The sequence below is a fragment of the Aethalodelphis obliquidens genome, unplaced genomic scaffold (assembly GCF_003676395.1).
Source record: "Aethalodelphis obliquidens isolate GAN/ISIS:26980383/991018 unplaced genomic scaffold, ASM367639v1 scaffold3, whole genome shotgun sequence".
Taxonomy (NCBI): Eukaryota; Metazoa; Chordata; class Mammalia; order Artiodactyla; family Delphinidae; genus Aethalodelphis; species Aethalodelphis obliquidens.
In genome coordinates, this window is record NW_020837947.1 from 33,521,060 (window position 1) to 33,538,792 (window position 17,733).

The 17,733-nt window shown below is 37.2% G+C and overlaps 1 protein-coding gene across 2 annotated transcripts in view; it reads left to right on the plus strand.

The window, feature by feature from the left end:
• Positions 1-17,733, plus strand: part of PTPRK (protein tyrosine phosphatase receptor type K) — a 569,502-nt gene that overhangs the window by 209,881 nt on the left and 341,888 nt on the right. For both annotated transcript variants that reach the window (XM_027086803.1, XM_027086811.1), the window contains exon 3: positions 1,894-2,165. In XM_027086803.1, coding sequence (XP_026942604.1) covers positions 1,894-2,165 — 272 coding nt within the window. The remainder of the gene's footprint in view (positions 1-1,893; positions 2,166-17,733) is intronic.

Here is a 17,733-nt window from a genome sequence, read left to right on the forward strand (position 1 = left end):
TGTGAAGAAGCTGAGGCCCAATAACACGAAGTAACTTACCCAAGATCTCAGGGCTGGTCCTACTTAAAAGCCATAACCATAATTGATCTGTTCTGCTGTGGTAAATATGAATGACATCTCTGCAATTCAGCCATGGACTTCAGAATGTGAGTATAACCAAGAATAGAAACATCCTGCTTCTATAAATTGTGCTGGGATCCAGGATATCCTATTTAAAAGAGAAAGACATAATTTCTTCAGAATATACATGGCCATTTTATTCTGTTAATGTGCAGTCTGCGAGAATCAGGGGAGAACAAAGGAGAAAAGAAAAGAATTCCAGGTTACAAGAGAAGATGAGTACTGGGAAAAAGGAAGTGAAAGTAATGTCAATTACTATCCCTATAGTAAGTTTATTCTGTACTTGGCTTGGTAACTGACAGTGTTATTACATGAAATCTTCACAGAAGTTCTGAACCCTAAAGTACCACTGACCAGGAATTAGTAAAATTTGAAATTTCGGTTTCTTAAGTAGTTGACGCCCTCTTATCTGCTGTGATTTGAACTTGCTGTTGGGGGTTAATTGAACTAGTTAGATGGGTAGTCAATGAGTGTTTAGTGTGTCATGACAAGTTACTGTGTTTTAAGGAGGAGACACAGAGGGTTGATTAAAATTCTTCAAGTTCATCCGTAAGAGAGGTCCAAGTGTAACAGTTGGTTCTGTAACACTGGGTTCTGTAACACTACATCTAATACATTTTGGTTAAAATTACACCCTGGGGAAAGATATTTTACAATAAAATTTGTGTTCTACCTTAAGTGTGATAAATGGGTGTCATTACTTAAAATGTAAATAGTTACATTTTTGTGATACATGTCTTTGTTAAAATCCAAAGGGACATGAGAAAAACTGGTTGTTTTTCTGAAGAGGTCCTAGGACTAATATCAGCGGCTAATGTATACTTAGCACTATATGACTTTGCCTGTCATGCAAGGAGTGTGTGTTTGGGGGTGGAACTATGAGGAATTGGGAGGTTGAGACTTTATGTTCTTTGCCTCCTCATGATAGATTACCAATGAATGTTTAAGCCAAAGGTAGTGGAGTAGATTAGTGATTTTCAAACCAGATTTCTTGCAGCTCTAGAAGAGCTTAGGGACTATTACTGAATTGGGGACAATAGCAATGGTGATTAGCTGACAGGTTAGGAGGAGACTTCAAGTAGGTGAATCTACTGTGTGTCAGAGTCTCAGCTCTAGAAGTTTTGGCATGTTAAACTTCAGTCCTCACACTTACACTGCGAAGTATCCATATTCCCCGAACAAGTCCAGAGCTCTAGTACATTGCAGAAGGTCACACAACTTGCATAAATGATAATCTTGGGATCTGAAATCAGAAATGATTCCAGTGCCTGCACTCTTAGCCCCTCTCTACATTAGTATTATGAATGGGGAAAAGGAAAAATACACTCCCTATGTAAACCAGGCCAATAACATATTTCTTTTGTTTGTTTATTTATTTTGTTTGTTTGATAAAAGACCTTTGTTTAGCAAGACTAGAGATTATTTAGAGTGGGATCTGGACTTGAACCAGGCTCTACATGGTCTTTTTGACTTAGAATAAGTTACTAATTGTGCCTCAATTTCCTAATTTGTAAAATAGGAATAATAACATGTTGTGAAGAGTAAATGAATTTGTACATGTTATGTACTTTGAACAATGTCTGTTACCCACTATAAATTCAATTCATCTACCTACTTGTTTGATACCTTTTTATACCTCTGTTCTGGAAGATAGTCTTTTAAAATTAAATTTGATACTCAGAATAGATTAGTATTTTAGCTTTCTTTCTATTATTATATTTCCCCTTTTGCTTATATATCTATTTAGCTTTATTTTATGTAATGTCATTTCAGGTTCCTATATGATAGTGGATTCTTCAGATCATGACCCTGGAGAAAAAGCCAGACTTCAGCTGCCTACAATGAAGGAGAACGACACTCACTGTATCGACTTTAGTTACCTATTATACAGCCAGAAAGGGTTGAATCCTGGCACTTTGAACATATTGGTTAGGGTGAATAAAGGACCTCTTGCCAATCCAATATGGAATGTGACTGGATTCACGGGTAGAGACTGGCTTCGGGCTGAGCTAGCAGTGAGCACCTTTTGGCCCAATGAATATCAGGTAATCACCTGTTCTTTTCTGGTTCATGCTTTGATGTCATTGGATCTCACTGTGTATGTAATACTTAGAGGTAAATACTAGCCCCGTAGGAATGAGAGATTGTTTCTTTAGCTCTCCTCCAGTGTTATGCTTGAGGAAATGTTTGACTACATTGGCACAAAATCTTCAAAGTAGGGAAAATATTTCAACATATGGAAAAATGTAGTTTAGGTACAAAATTTGTTGGTTGTTTGGCAAAGAGCTGCTTATTGACAGATATATTTCTATGTCTCTGTTCAGGAAGAAATAGGCTTTTTGAGTTGAGTGTACGATTCAGACTGGATTGGTTTACTGGCTTCTTGAAGATAACATTTGAAAAATAACATGAAATAGTGTTTCATGAAATATGTTATCTAAGGGGGAGGCATTTTCAGTAATTTAAAAATATTTTTGTCAATTACATGGAGTATAAAAATAGGCAAACAAAACCTCACCAAGAATTGAGTGGGGGACAGTTTTGACTTAAAGGTAGCACTGAAGAATTTCAGTAAGAGTTTAGAGTCTTCATTCTAGTGATGAAGTGAATGCTTCATTCCATCCCACTGCCACTTGACTGCCTCTAATTACTTATTATTACTCATAAGTCTCCCTTACATGGCCTATCATGGCTTCTCCAGCCCCAACTATAAAAAAAAATAAGCAAGCAACAAAAAAAGTTGTCCACATGTCTTTGGATCTTTTTCCCCCCTCAGAAACGTTTGATTTAATTATGAGTAAACCAGACAATGAATAGTGTCAATACCTACATTGTGATTTGTGTGACTGAGTTTATATGGTTGAACCAAAGAAGTCCATTTACCAGTTTGGAAAGTTGTTCAGTAATCTTCATTGTAAGGTTCAGGACCTGGTAACAGAAAGTTACCTCTTCTGAAAGTTCACTTCTGTGTTAGATCTTGAAATTTAAACTTTTAAAAGATTTGCCTGTTCGTAGCTTATTATAGAACCTAATGGGAATGAGTTTATGTAAAGGTATATTTTTTATTATTGTCGGTGAGTAATTTATAAGCTAATAGTTTTATTTCTGCTTTTTAAAAAAGCATGTTAGGCTTATCTTTATTCCTGGGAAGAGGGGAGAGGAAATCAATGCATTCTTTTAATTGCTTTGTTTTGAGTTGATTTTTTATTTTATTAGAAGTCTCTTACTTCATACAGGTAAGGTTCTCCATTCAGGGTTATGTGTCTATGAAGATTTCAATGGATTTTTATTAGGTACTAGTTGATTCCATTATTCCTGAACAGAAAGATGTTTCTCTTCAGTCCTGGAGAGCCATCTGCTTCTTCAGGGTGCATAGCTCTGGGCGGGCTGCTTATGTGGTAGGTGAGTGGGTGGAGGTGTGTGAAACTAATGCTAAAGCACTGAAGCAAGATTAACGGGCGCATCTATGACAACAGTGGGTTGATAACTGTCATTGCTGGGTCACCCTTACAGCACATTATCATCATACTGATTTCTTTAGAATCTGCTATTGGAGCTTAACATAACACTAAAAAGAAAAAGCTCTGATTCAGCAAAATAAAACTGTCCACAGATTCAGCCTCCTTAAACTAAATTAAAGCTCAGATAACAAATCTAGCAAAATTATTAAAAATTTGGGTTCTGGAGTAAGGTTGCATATATTCAACCCTGTTTGTTGTTTGCTACCTGCATAGATGGTACATTAAAGAATCAAATTGTTAGTTGCATCTTTGAAAATAAAACCTATAGAAGTAGATTTTGATAAATCCAGCAAATAACGTATCTGTGGTATCATACGGCTGATCCTTTGTAACTAAGAAATGGCATACATGTAATTACTTTTTCCTATTTTTTTGCTAAGATCTATCTTTGAATCACTGATATTAATAACATTTTCTTTTTTTACCAAATTGTAGTTTCTATTTTATTTTATTATTTTTTATTGAAGTATAGTTGATTTACAATGTTGTGTTAATTTCTGCTGTACAGCAAAGTGATTCAGTTATATATACATATATACATTCTTTTTTATATTCTGTTCCATTATTGTTTGTCACAGGATATTGAATATAGTTCCCTGTGCTATATGCATTAGAACCTTGTTTATCCATTCTACATGTAATAGTTTGCATCTGCTAACCTCGGACTCCCAGTCCATCCCTCCCTCACCCCCCCAATAACATTTTCTTACGGCACAGATTTCTGGAATGTTAATTTTAATGTTGAGTTATAGTACCAAGAGCTGGATGAACGCTTCTTTGTTCAGTCTCATTTTGCATGACACAGCTGCCTAGGTTACTTGTACCTGTGGTATTTTAAAGCAAACAGTGCAAAAGGAACCTGTGCAAGTTTCAGCCTGGCTAGTGAGATCATTTTGGAAATCTTTTGTTCGAGAAAATGATTGCTAAATACATAGAACCTGTGGGTAAATGTCTCTTTGTTGCAGACTGAAATTTGAGCAATAGGTCATTTCTTAAGTGATTACTTTGCTTCCACATCCTTTTCCTTAACTTGCAAAACTTAACAATCAATGAGAGCAAATAACAGAGCAGAATATTTTTTATTCATGTGCTTAGTGCTCAATAAATTACTTGATTGATGTTTTCATCGATTTTGTCATTTAGATACCTAGTGGTATCTGTATATCAGTTAATTAGAAACAACTATATTAATGTAGCATTTTTGCTATTAGGAAATAGCATGAAAAACTTTTGACTATTGCTTAATGCAGACTCTTTATGGATTTTTAAAAATTAAAATATAGCCATTGCAATGTGCCATGTTATAAGCCTACTCTTTCATTCTTAAAGAAACACTGCATATTTTTAATGTTCTCAGACTCTAGATTAAATAGAGTTATGATATTCATAGAAATTGTTCTCCTTGGTTCCACAGTTTACTCAGCTTCTCTTCTCCAGAGGTCTTACACTCTTCAAACTTGTTCTTTAACCTTGTTTTTTAACTTCTTATTTTTCTTTTGTGTGTCTAGTGAAGACTCCTTTCTCTTCTTTGCTTGAGCCATTCCTTATCTGACCACCCCTTTGGTACAACCCCTTTTCACCCAACTTTAGCAATAACAACAGAAGCAATCAAAAAGAAAATAGGCTGAGAGAGCTCCTACCTTTAATTAGTATAGGATAACTTTTGTATAAAAACCGTGATCCTGGGAGTGAAAACAAAATACTCCTTACAAGTAACTCTTCTCTTTTCCATTTTCCTGTTGAACTAAATATCTGAAAAAGATATAGCACACCTTTGGTGTGATTTTCCCTTCCCAGAGATTCCATCTTAGCAGATGACTAAAGAGAAGATTGATGTGGTAATTTAATTACTTAAGCTGTGGACTATTCAATAATGAGGAGATGCCAGTTTTTAACCCCAAGAAACTTAACCTCTGATTTGAAAAAAAAATACATGAAATTGTGAAATGAAGGCAAAAATGATTTTCTGAATAATGAATTTTGGTTACCTGGAAGATCAGGATAAGGGTCCTTGTCTCTGGGACCAGCCCTTCCTGGGCAAATGTTGACTCTACTATTTAGCAGATGTGCAGCCTGGGGAATATTCCTTAATCTCTTTGACTGCAGTTTCCTCATCTGAAAAATGAGGATCACAACAGTACCTACCTCACTGGGTTGTTCTAAGTACTGAATTAATACACAGTGTTTAGAAAAGTATCTGACACATAGTAGAGGTTTACCATAAATTAGGTTGACGTTATGATGAGTAAACAAAAAGATTGTGAACTCTATTGGATTTAATAAGTGCTCAGCATTTTCTTCTATTGTGAAAGCATGCTATTCTTTTCTTTTTGAACACAGGTTTTTTTTAGAGCAGTTTTAGGTTCACAGCAAATTCGAGAGGAAGGTACAGAGATTTCCCCATATACCCCCAGTTCCCACACATATATAGCTGCCCCCATTATCAACATCTCCCACCAGAGAGGTACAACAGAAGAACCTCTATTTGGTACAATAGATGAACCTATCTTGACACATCATAATCACTCAAAGTCTGTAGTTAATTTTAGGGTTCACTCTTGGTGTTGTACATTCTAAGAGTTTAGACAAATGTATAATGACATGTATTCATCATTACAGAATCAGAGTATTTTTACTGCCCTAAAAGTCTTGTGTGTTCCACCTATTCATTCCTCCCCATCCCTACTCTCTTTTTCTTAGGTTTTTTGTTTATTAAAACATCTGATTTTTTGGCACATTATTAGCATGAGGTCACACCATGCTAACCTCTGGGGATATACAGGTAAAGTCCTTCTCTTGAAGCTTACAGTCTAGCTTGGCCCTGTAGAAGATAAAAATGTAAATCAGATGTAGGGTCTGCCTTTAAGGAGCCTAGTCCAGATGGGAAGGTGAGATATATGTAGATAAAACTTTGAAACAATGTAGCATTATTAAATGACTTAAGAGGGGCAGATCTAAAATGTAGTGGGGAAAATGAAAACAAAAGACTTGTTTCCAAAGTAATTTGAGGCAGAAATGGGACTATAATTCTTGTTGCTTGATTTCTCTATTCCTAGATTAGTTTGCTTTCCACCGTACCTCATTGTTTTTGTTAAACCACCATTATTTGGAATGGACACTTTCTATAGTGAAACACAACAAGCAAATGTAAATTACATTTATGACATAAGCATTGCAGTGATACAACTAATATATAAGGAACTGTTTCTCACCTGTGTCTTCAGAAGCAATAGATATCTTTTTAGCTCAGTATACTAATTATAGAAAGTATCATATTACATGTATTTTATTTGCCTTGGTTACAAGTTGCTAATTCTTCCTGTTTTTATAGGCCTTAAGTAAGTACTGTAAATTTTTTAATTGCTCTAAACAGAAGTAAAAAGAAAAAAAAAAACAGCAACCCAAACATTATGAGTTATTATCTCAGTGTTAAATTTCAACTGAAGATCAGCATACCTCTAAAAGTGTTATTTTCTCCACTCTGGAAATCTGACCTGTCTCGTATGTGTAAAACTAAAATTCTGCTCTTGGATTAAATCCATTAGTTTCTTACTGAACAGTGAGGTTGTTACCAAATGAGGCAGGCAGACATAACTTCCAAAACTATTAGTGGAAACCTAACCTGCTGGTTTCCATTAACTGGGTGCACATCATTAATCACAAAAACGTTGCGTGATGAAAACTACAGGGGTTTGGCCTGAAATTGGAAAGTGATAATACAGCTGAATATGCCTTTTTTTTTTTCTTCACCTCCTAATTCACTGAGAAATAAATGCTGAACTTTTGCCACCCATTTTCTTCTTAACATTTTTCACTGGTTTAAAAAAATGTAAGAACTGGACAAGCATGGGGTCTTTTGTTTTTGTCTCCTTTTTAAAAGTTTATGTTAACATGCATTGCACTGATATTTTGGCAATGGAATGTTTGTTACACTCCAGAGATACTACTGCTTTGGATCCAAGAAGATTGGGATTTAAACCAAATGACTGTTTACTTAAATAAAAAGTCTCTAAAAGATTGATCTCGAAGGATGGAGCTGAAGTTAGAGCATGCTCATGAACCATCCATGCAAAGAGTGAGGAAAGAGGATATCACTCCTGTGCCATAGCTCTTGGAATGCTCCCAATTTTTACTGCTCTTCATCCAACCATGTAGAGCCCCACTGAAGAGAGGAGGGTGGCAAGATTTTTCTTTTGTAGATGGATTTTCTTTCCTAGTCTGCTTGAGCTGTCATAACAAAATACTATAGACTGAGTGGCTTAAACAACAGAAATTTATTTCTCTCATGGTGTGAAGGCCAAAGATCAAAGAGTTGGTCTATTTGTTCCCTGGCGAGAGCTCTCTTTCTGGCTTGCAGAAGGCCACCTTCTCCCTGTGTCCTCACATAATGAACAGAGAGAGCTCTGGTGTCTCATCCTTTTCTTATAAGGGCACCAGGCCTATTGGATTAGGGTCCCACACTTTTGACCTCACTTAACCTTAATTACCCCCTACAGGCCCAATCTCCAAATACAGTCACATTAGTGATTAGGACTTCAACACATGAATTTGGTGGGAGCGGACACAATTCAGTGTATACCACTAGGTATATCTTACAGCTGTAACTTCATTTGTAACCATTATAAATGACTCTGGCTCATTATCTTGTATGACAATATTGCAGATATTATTAATTTCCTGTTGAATAGTCATTCTACTCACTTCTTTCCACGTTGGCTAGGTACCCTCCCACCTTACTTACTTTCCCAACTTACTTTGCAGGTAGCAGTAGTCATGTGACCAGCTCTGGCCAATGAGTTATGATGGAAAGTCAGCTGGGAGACTTCTGGGAAAGGTGTTATTCCCTAATTAAAAAAGAGATACATGTTGTTGCATGAGAACATGATGCTTGGCACTATGGCAGTTATTTTGTAACTCTGAGGAAGAAGATAACTGAGGGTAACAGAGGAAAGTATGGAAGGAGCCAGGGTTCTACTCTCAGACAAAATAATAACACCAGCAACAATAGCAATAACAATAATAACTTTCAAAGCTATTCTCCTATGCAGCCCAAAGCATCCTAATATATCATGTCACATCTTTGTTGACCTTTCAGTCAATCCCACCTCTCAACACATGTTTGTAGATAGCACATGTGAGACATATGGCAGAATTAAAAGTATACGTATCTATCTGTGAATGAAACAATTAATATTTTTCAGTCCAGTTGCAGGGAGAAGACAAAGCTATATACCTGAAAATGTAAATAGGACTGTAATAGAATGCGTCAATGACTGAAGGGAGTAGAAGGAAAGGAAGGAAGGATAATTTGTTGAGTGTCTACCATGCATAAGACACTGAACTGGATACTTCCATATATGTCATCTTTACTTTGTTTTAATATTTGATCAAGTGCTAAGTGACTGTTTCTTATCTTCATACATGGACCAAGTTGCTGGTTCTTAAGTGGTTGAAATTATTCCCCTTTTCCTCTTGACTAATTTAACCTTGCTTTTAAAATTTTGGAATTTAGCCGTATCAGTGACATCTGAAGTTAACTAACTTCACAACTAAGTAGGCTTATTTTAGTTCTGGTAACAGTAATTGCCTAACATGGGCATTTTGGCTCATTTTTACACTGGCACCATACCTTCTGTTTGATAGGCTGTTAACAAAACAGCTTTTTGCTGCTCATTTTTACTCTTAATGTTTCCTTATTTGTTTCATTTAAAGTACTCCAAATAGGATTGAAAAAACTTTCACGTTATTATGGTCATTGTTTTCTTAAAACTTATGATCCTATGAGGATGACTTCTCTCTGTTTCCCGACTGTGATTTGCTTTTATTATAAAACAAAAGTTCCTTTGGACTCTGTTTGCATTGATTCATTGATGAAACTTACAGTGTGTAAACAAATGTAAACGAATGAAAAAAAGAGTCCTGTTAACACAGTAATTATTGCAAGCAGATGACAGAAGTCTGTTGTTATTCTACTAAATCATACCTGTTTTCATTTAGTGTAGCAGGAGCTGTCAAGTGTCCCTTCACTAATTCTTTTTTTTTTTTTTTTTTTGCGGTACGCGGGCCTCTCACTGTTGTGGCCTCTCCCGTTGCGGAGCACAGGCTCCGGACGCGCAGGCTCAGCGGCCATGGCACACGGGCCTAGCCGCTCCGCGGCATGTGGGATCTTCCCAGACCGGGGCACGAACCCATGTCCCCTGAATCGGCAGGCAGACTCTCCACCACTCTGCCACCAGGGAAGCCCCCCTTCACTAATTCTTTTGAGAAATATTTCCATGAAATTAATGCACTTCCCTTTTAATAGCAGATTGAAAAATAATGAGCAGTAAGCAGAGTTAGGCAGTGTTTGTTCAGCTTATGACTTTTTCTTAGGAGTTTATTTCATCCAAGGGGACTGGGGAAGACAGATGCTCCAAAGAGTGGAAGAGATGCCCGTACCTCGCTTGCTCACTCACTTGCGTTCAGCCCAGCTTGTTGAATCCAAATTAACACACTACTAATTCCTTGTTTTCCATACCTCAGTATCCATTAATTACATACATTAATGGGCTGGTCTTCATATACCAAGATGAAAAAAAAAATGTATACTACTGGGGTAGGATTCCTAGCCAAACACACAAAAACGTAAGAACCATTTCCTTCTAATCCGTTTAATCTGACAATGCTGTACCATTTATTAATGCAATACCATATCAATGAGAAAAATGTAGATAACAATTTAAAATCAATTCCTTGTTCAGTGATTTTTGTCTGCTGACTTTAATGGTTAATTGGAATTCTCCCCCCCGCCCCCGCCAGGGGCTTTTAATTTTCTGTACAATCTAAATTTCTATGCGACCTCTTTGTCCATTTCCATGTCAAAGACTGATTTTTCTTTATTTTAGGTTGTACGTGGTGTGTAACAAAATATCGCTTCCTCAAGGGAAAAACAAAACTAAGCTGGGTGACATTATGTTTTTATCTAAAATTTAACTTTTCTGCTGTGGTGATTTCAGTTTCCATTCTTAGAACATAATGGAAAAAGGAAAGGTTGTAATTATCTATTTTAGCGTAAGCTTTTCAATTGAAAGAGTATGGTAGGGAGGAAATATAAAGGAAATGTCAGACATATTTGTACTATTCCTTTTGATTATTCTGTTGTTAGTAATAAAAGTTGGAATTTAAAGGAAAGCAAACTTTGGACACTGTAAATTAAAACATCCACTTATGTAATCTAGTGGACGTTATGGTTAATTTTAGCTGTTTTGATTTTCAAAAGGTATTTTTAAAGCTGTCATTATAAAACTAGCTGCTACATGTTATTTCTGCATTTAGTTACATAAATAACCACTGCGCACACCACTGGAATTCCTTGATGAGATTTAGATCCTTAATATTCTTTGAATGATCTTTGAAAAAAATCATTCTTCTCAGCTTTCTGGAAGCAGTAAATCAATTCTCATTTTATGCTTAAAAATAAGATGTATACATTATATTTACATTCTTATATTTTAAAAACATCTATATGACTGGACACCCAGATTATAAACAAATACATTTATTGACTGAGTTAACTTAATTTGAGGAATTTTAATTTTTTTAAAATTTATTTTTAAATTTATTTAGGGCTGTGTTGGGTCTTCGTTTCTGTGCGAGGGCTTTCTCTAGTTGTGGCAAGCGGGGGCCACTCTTCATCGCGGTGCACGGGCCTCTCACTATCGGGGCCTCTCTTGTTGCGGAGCACAGGCTCCAGACGTGCAGGCTCAGTAGTTATGGCTCACAGGCCCAGTTGTTCCGTGGCATGTGGGATCTTCCCAGACCAGGGCTCGAACCCGTGTCCCCTGCATTAGCAGGCAGATTCTCAACCACTGCGCCACCAGGGAAGCCCCAGGAATTTAAATTTTTGAGTGAGTTATTTTGTATTACCCTATATATTGATTAAAATTATTTTATGTATTTAATAAAATATTGTCAAAAATAAAAAAATAAGGTGTATAGCCATAAATTTATACCAAGTAATAATTCAATAAAGTAATAGAGAATGGAAAATTTCTAGCACCTAGAGATCAAAGATTGGTTCAAACTTAAACATCTTTAGATCCTGGAGTTTTGCAAAAGCAGCACAAATATAATGCCTGGGAACAGATACAGCGATTCTCTGGGTTAATATTTATTAAAGGACACTTTTGGTTTGGTTGTGAAATTCAGTATGTTAAACTTACGAAAGAATGAAGTCAGTTTAGCCCCATAAATATCAGAGTGAATTTCTGTCCTGTTTTTGTTTTGGTTTCTGTTTGTTTTCTTTTTCTTTTATGTTTTCCCCTCGTATTATCCACCCACTTCCTTTGGGGAGGGGTAGTTACAAGCAAACAAATAAATACATAACCAAATAACTATTTTTTGAGTATGTCTATAACATTAGGTTTTGTGATATGCTGCATGAGAAGTAGAAGTAGATGGTCTCATTTTTTTATGTTGGTAGAGAATAAAGTTGAGGTCATTTTATATATTGGGTAAAGGTTTAAATTAGAAGGCTTTTGGTCTGTGATCAATCCCAGGTCCATTGATCATCACGTCCTTGTTCACTGAGTGACTCTTTTGTGTGACCTTTTGAGTTTCAGTCCCTACAATATGGGATGATAGCTAGTCTACTAATTATACATGTGTTTTATGAGGTAATGAAAGCCTCAAAGTATTCTCTTTTTTTTTTTTTTTTTTTTTTTGGTGGTACGCAGGCCTCTCACTGTTGTGGCCTCTCCCGGTGCATAGCACAGGCTCCAGACGCACAGGCTCAGCGGCCATGGCTCACGGGCCCAGCTGCTCCGCGGCATGTGGGATCTTCCCGGACTGGGGCATGAACCCGTGTCCCCTGCATCGGCAGGTGGACTCTCAACCACGGCGCCACCAGGGAAACCCTCAAAGTATTCTCTTTAAAGCTCTTATTTACAAATGAAAGGTACCAACTAAAGCTAGCAAAGTGAAAAAGAGATAGAATTGAAAAGATTTGGGATTCTGTCACAACATGTTGGGGAAGTAGAATATCCAAGCCTGAAGAAGGTAGGGGCCCTGGAATAGCAACAACAACATTGACTTTCTCTCTGTATGTCACTATGAATCACTCATTAATTTATCCCTTTCGCAAGTATTTATCAAAGCAACCTAATCTATGCCAAGCACTATTCTGGCTGCTGGGGATATACAGTTCTGAATAAATCTCAAGGTTCCTATTCTCCCAGGAGTTCTACTCTAGGGGTGGGAGTGGGGGGGAAACAGATAGATAAATAAATGAGCAAAATATCAGAATGCAATAAGTGCTAAAAAATTAAAATAGAATAATGTGAGAATTAGAGTTCTGGAAACGATCTTGGACCAGGTGGTTCAGGAAAAACTATTGGAGAAAGTGATTTTCACCTGGACAGCTGAATGGCAAAAGGGACCCAGGCACACAAAGATCAGGGAAATGCAGCAGAAACAGAGCAGACAGCTAATTCAAGGCCCTAAATTTGGGGAGATTGGCATCGTGGAGGGACAGAGGACAGGTGGAGGAGTGGTCAAAGGAGACCTTTTCTAGGATGAGACGGGCAGGTTCTAGTTATTGGAGCTTTGTCATCCAAGGAAAGACTTTCAACACTTCTAAAAAGATTTTTATAAAGGGATTCTATTTACTCATTTTTGGTCTCATCTTGGAAATGTTCCAAATATATATTCTTCTTTAGTCTTTTCACTGCTTACTCTCCAGTCATAGCTCTGCTTGTGTCCCCTCTTAATGGTAACAGTTCCCTGTTTCCCTTGCCTTCAGTTCTATTATAAATCAGTTACTTTTGGGGGGATGCTGTTTTGCTGATATTGACCTCCTCAGAGTTTGCCAGTGTTTCCTTTAAAGTCAAAATGTTTAGCCTTCATTTGAGGTCCTTCATAATTTAGCCTCAGTCAACTGCTCCAATCTCTTTCCATTATTTTTTTACAGGCACCCTCTGCTTTAGTCAAACTGCGAGATGCTCTAATTGTTCTTTGGGCACTTTGCGTGTGTATGTGAATGTAAACATGATATATATATATATATATATATATATATATATATATATATCATGTTTATATATATATATACCTTAATATATAAATATGTATACTATGTACCTTATATATAATATGTATACCTTATATATAAGTATTATATAATATATATTATATACTATATATATACCTTCTAAAATGCCTTTGTTTCTTTCTTTGCGTCGCCCAGGTTCTATTAATCCTTTAAGACCCAACGTTATGCCCACTTCTACCATGAAGCATTTGTTAGTCACTTCACTTCTCCTTATATCTGTATTGCTTACATTGCTATTTAGACATTTAGCTTGTAATATTTCAGAGAGTTTTATGTTTTGTGCCCCCAAGTGGATTATAGAACCTCTTTGAAAAGGGACTGGGTGTGCCATAAAGACAGTGTTAATATTTATGTGGTGCTTTGTATTTTGAAAGCAGTTTGACAAATTAAAAAAAAAAAAATTCATCTTCACAGTAGCATTTTGAGGTCATTAGGAAAAGGAGAACTATTTTTATTTTAGAGATAAGGACTGAGAGAGGATAAGTGACTTGTTTAAGGTCATGTTGCTAGTAGAATTGAGTTAGGTCCCCTAAAGGTAAATTCTAGTTCCTCTCTTATGTATCAGGTTGTCTGTTTGTTTATTGATAATGATTTTTCAGTCTCTGTCTCAAAAGAAAATTTGATTTGCTGATTAAATATTAAGTGATGGGATAAGGGTAAGGTTATAGTTATTTCACTTCCATGCAGTATCTCAGGAAGTTTTTCCTTATTATTATTTGCTAATATTTCTTTAAAAACATTGAATATTTTTACTGTTTGTCTGTCAAGAATTGATTGGATGAAGTAAGCTGAACACTTAAGGGCCAGCTCAGAACTTTAGTGGATTGGATTTCAGTTCCTTTCCATAACCAAGTATTTATTGAGTTGTTACTACATGCTTGGCACTAATCTAGGCTCTGGAAGAAAACAAACAAGTATGAAAACAATTTCATACCTTTCTTTAGGGAATATAGAGTCCAGTCAGGAAACTGGCCATGTGTTGACAAGTTTGGTGGTAGGTGATGGTTAAATGGGGTTCTGTTATACAGTTATCTCTAATTTTATATATATTTGAAAATGCCATAATAAAACAATGGGGAAAAAAATCTTCTGAGGGAGATGAAACTTCCATATTGGCGGTCTTGTATTGTTATTTAATTAAATGGCCAAAGGAGTGAAGAAAACAATGCTATTAAAGGAGCTCCAAGAAGGAAGCAACACACAGGCCCTGTGGTCAGACAAAAATGGAGTGGGATCTGCGTATGCAAAAGCAGGAGTAAAAAGGGGTTTAGGTTTCCTCATTGCAAGCCATAGATAGCGCCCTCTGCTGTCAGAAATGAGAATGATCATATTGTGTGAAGGGACAGCCACACTGGTCTGGCTGAAGTGGAGGGTTTTGACATGAAGAGGAGTGACAGATGATGTTGAATCGGTTGGACCCTATTATTCAGAAGTTTCCAAATCCAGGTGGTGAGATTGGTTTGTTAATTTGACTCCTAACTGTTTGTGGACCACTCAGAAAAGTCTAATCAGCAGAGCAGCATGATGACAGTGATGATTTTAAAAAGTCATTCTTTTTAAGGCTAAGCTCAGCAGATCAAAGGTGGACCGTAGCTCAGCATTTGCTGGTTATCCCCACACTGCTATTATTCAAGCTCCATGTGTTCAAATCAGACTCTTGAAGTTGTGATGTTCGACATTTTTGCATGAAGACCTGTGGGGGGCAAGGCATATTTTTGTTATTTAGTTCCCTTTCTGCTAGGTAGAAATTTATTTATTATGAAAGGTAATCAGATTTTGGCAGACAAACTCACATTTGAAAAAAAATGTCTATTCAAGGATTCTGCCTTTGTCAACAGAATTGCTAAATTTTGTTCATTTAAGCTTATTCTTTCCACTGGGATTGCAGGGGAACTTTCCTTTATTATAAAGGATGAAGGCTGTCCAGGTGATGTGCTTCTCCATCTGGCCGTTAAGTCCTTAATCTCCTACAGTGGGTGGCTTCTAATCCTTTATTTGCTTTATGTACCAGTGGTTCCAAGTTGGACAAGTTCTGTGTCACATATGCCAACAAAGTAAGTTTCCTTGTGCCGTAAAAGGGCATGCTATGACCCAAGATCTCTGGAAAATAAAGTGGCTTGCTGTTCATAAGCGGGCCTGCTGGTTTTAATACAACCCAGTTAGTAAATGGCATTCGCTCACTATACAACCAGGAGTGCCCTATTGATTGGCGGCTGGAAGCTCCTTGTTCACGTTGAGATTTCCTTTTTCAGAGTTGCTAGCCCCTGAGAATTGTCAGTGTGCTGGCTTTGTGATGCAGTGAAAGGTCCTTTCTGCTTTTTTTCATTGCTGTTTATTTCTCAGTTTGGAGCCAGCTGAGTTATTGAGTCAAGGGCCTGAGTTATAAGGCACAGAAGTTTCATTTTTTTTTATTTACTTATTTTAAAAATTATTTATTTATTTATTTGATTGCACTGGGTCTTAGTTGTGGCTCGCTGGCTCCTTAGTTGCGGCTTGCTGGCTCCTTAATTGCAGCAGTCAGGCTTCCCACTTGTGACGTGGGAACTCTTAGTTTTGGCATGCATGTTGGGATCTATTCCCTGACCAGGGATAGAACCCGGGCCCCCTGCATTGGGAACGTGGAGTCTTCACCACTGCGCCACCAGGGAAGTCCCAAGGCACAGAAGTTTTAAATGAGTTTGTTTTTGGATTTTCCTTGGTCAGGGTTCTTTTTGGAAGAAAGTCAAGCAAGTAATAGAGGAGGCAAAGTTATCCACTGCTTCTTAGTTATCACTCTACTACCTTAAAGTCAGTGGGCTACCTTGTCAAGAGGTTATGCCCTGAATTGAATTTCAGCCTTGAACCCCACTCTAGTTCAGAGAGCGCTCACGTTGCAGAAACATTCTTCTCACTTCAGAAACGTAAACCTTCCTAACAAATCATCTTTACACCCGGTGAGATCTTTTATCTGTCAGCTACCTTATGTGCTAACTGGGAATCAGAAGGACAGGCACAATCCATTTCCCCTGTTCTTCAAGTAAAAGCCTATAAAGAGTATAACTAACTTAGTAGAGGATAGTGCTTGTTAAGTCAAGACAGGGGATAGCACACTTAACTTTAAAAAAAAGAAAGAAAAAGAAAGCGTTGTTCCTCGTCCATCACTTTTGCATCTCCGATTAGCTGTCACATAAATGGATGACACTGGTTTGTAGAAGCAGAGAATGGAACTTTTTATTTTATTTTTTCAATCTCATTGCCACTACTAAAACGACAGTGGTTAGGGAGATTACTTAAACCATGATTTGTGATCATATTGCCTGGAGGGGGTGAATTAGTATCAAATGGGAAGTTTTCTATAAAAATGGTGTTTGTTAACTTTGAGGAGAAGGAGAAATTTACTAAAATGATGAATATTTTAATTTGGAGGGAATCATATGCATTAAGAGAGACACTTGGGCTTTTTATCACAACACAAAATTGCTTTAATTTCTAAGTGTTACCACGTTCTCTCCTTCAGCAATACAAAACAGTTAGGGCCATGAGAAGTTAATTACACCTTCTGATGTAAAAGAGTCTGGAGGCGGTGCCTGCAGTGGGAGGAGGTTCAAGCTGTTTTACAGAGCAGCTCCCTGCATCCCTGTATAGCTGTTGTTTTGTGAAGGGTCCAAGAGCCTCCCTTATAGACCAGGGCTTCTGCATCTGGTCTCTGACACTTCCCTACTGTTTGGGTCATTCCCAGAGACTCTTGACTCTTCCTAGACTCTGGATTCCCTCACCCCTCTCTGCCTTCAGCCTTGCTCCGGAGGCCCAGTAGCATCTACCACCCCTGTCCCAACGGAAACAATGTCCCTCTTAGGAGACAATCTTGTCCTTGGACCAGGAGCTAGGAGAATTGGGGAGTGGGAGAAGTGATGCTCTGCCATACCCTTTAATAAGACCCATTTTAAAAGTCTAGGGAGTGCTCAGTTGGATTGGACTTGTGGTGAGTTAAAAGGAATGATGAGAAAGTTGAACTCTTTGAACTAA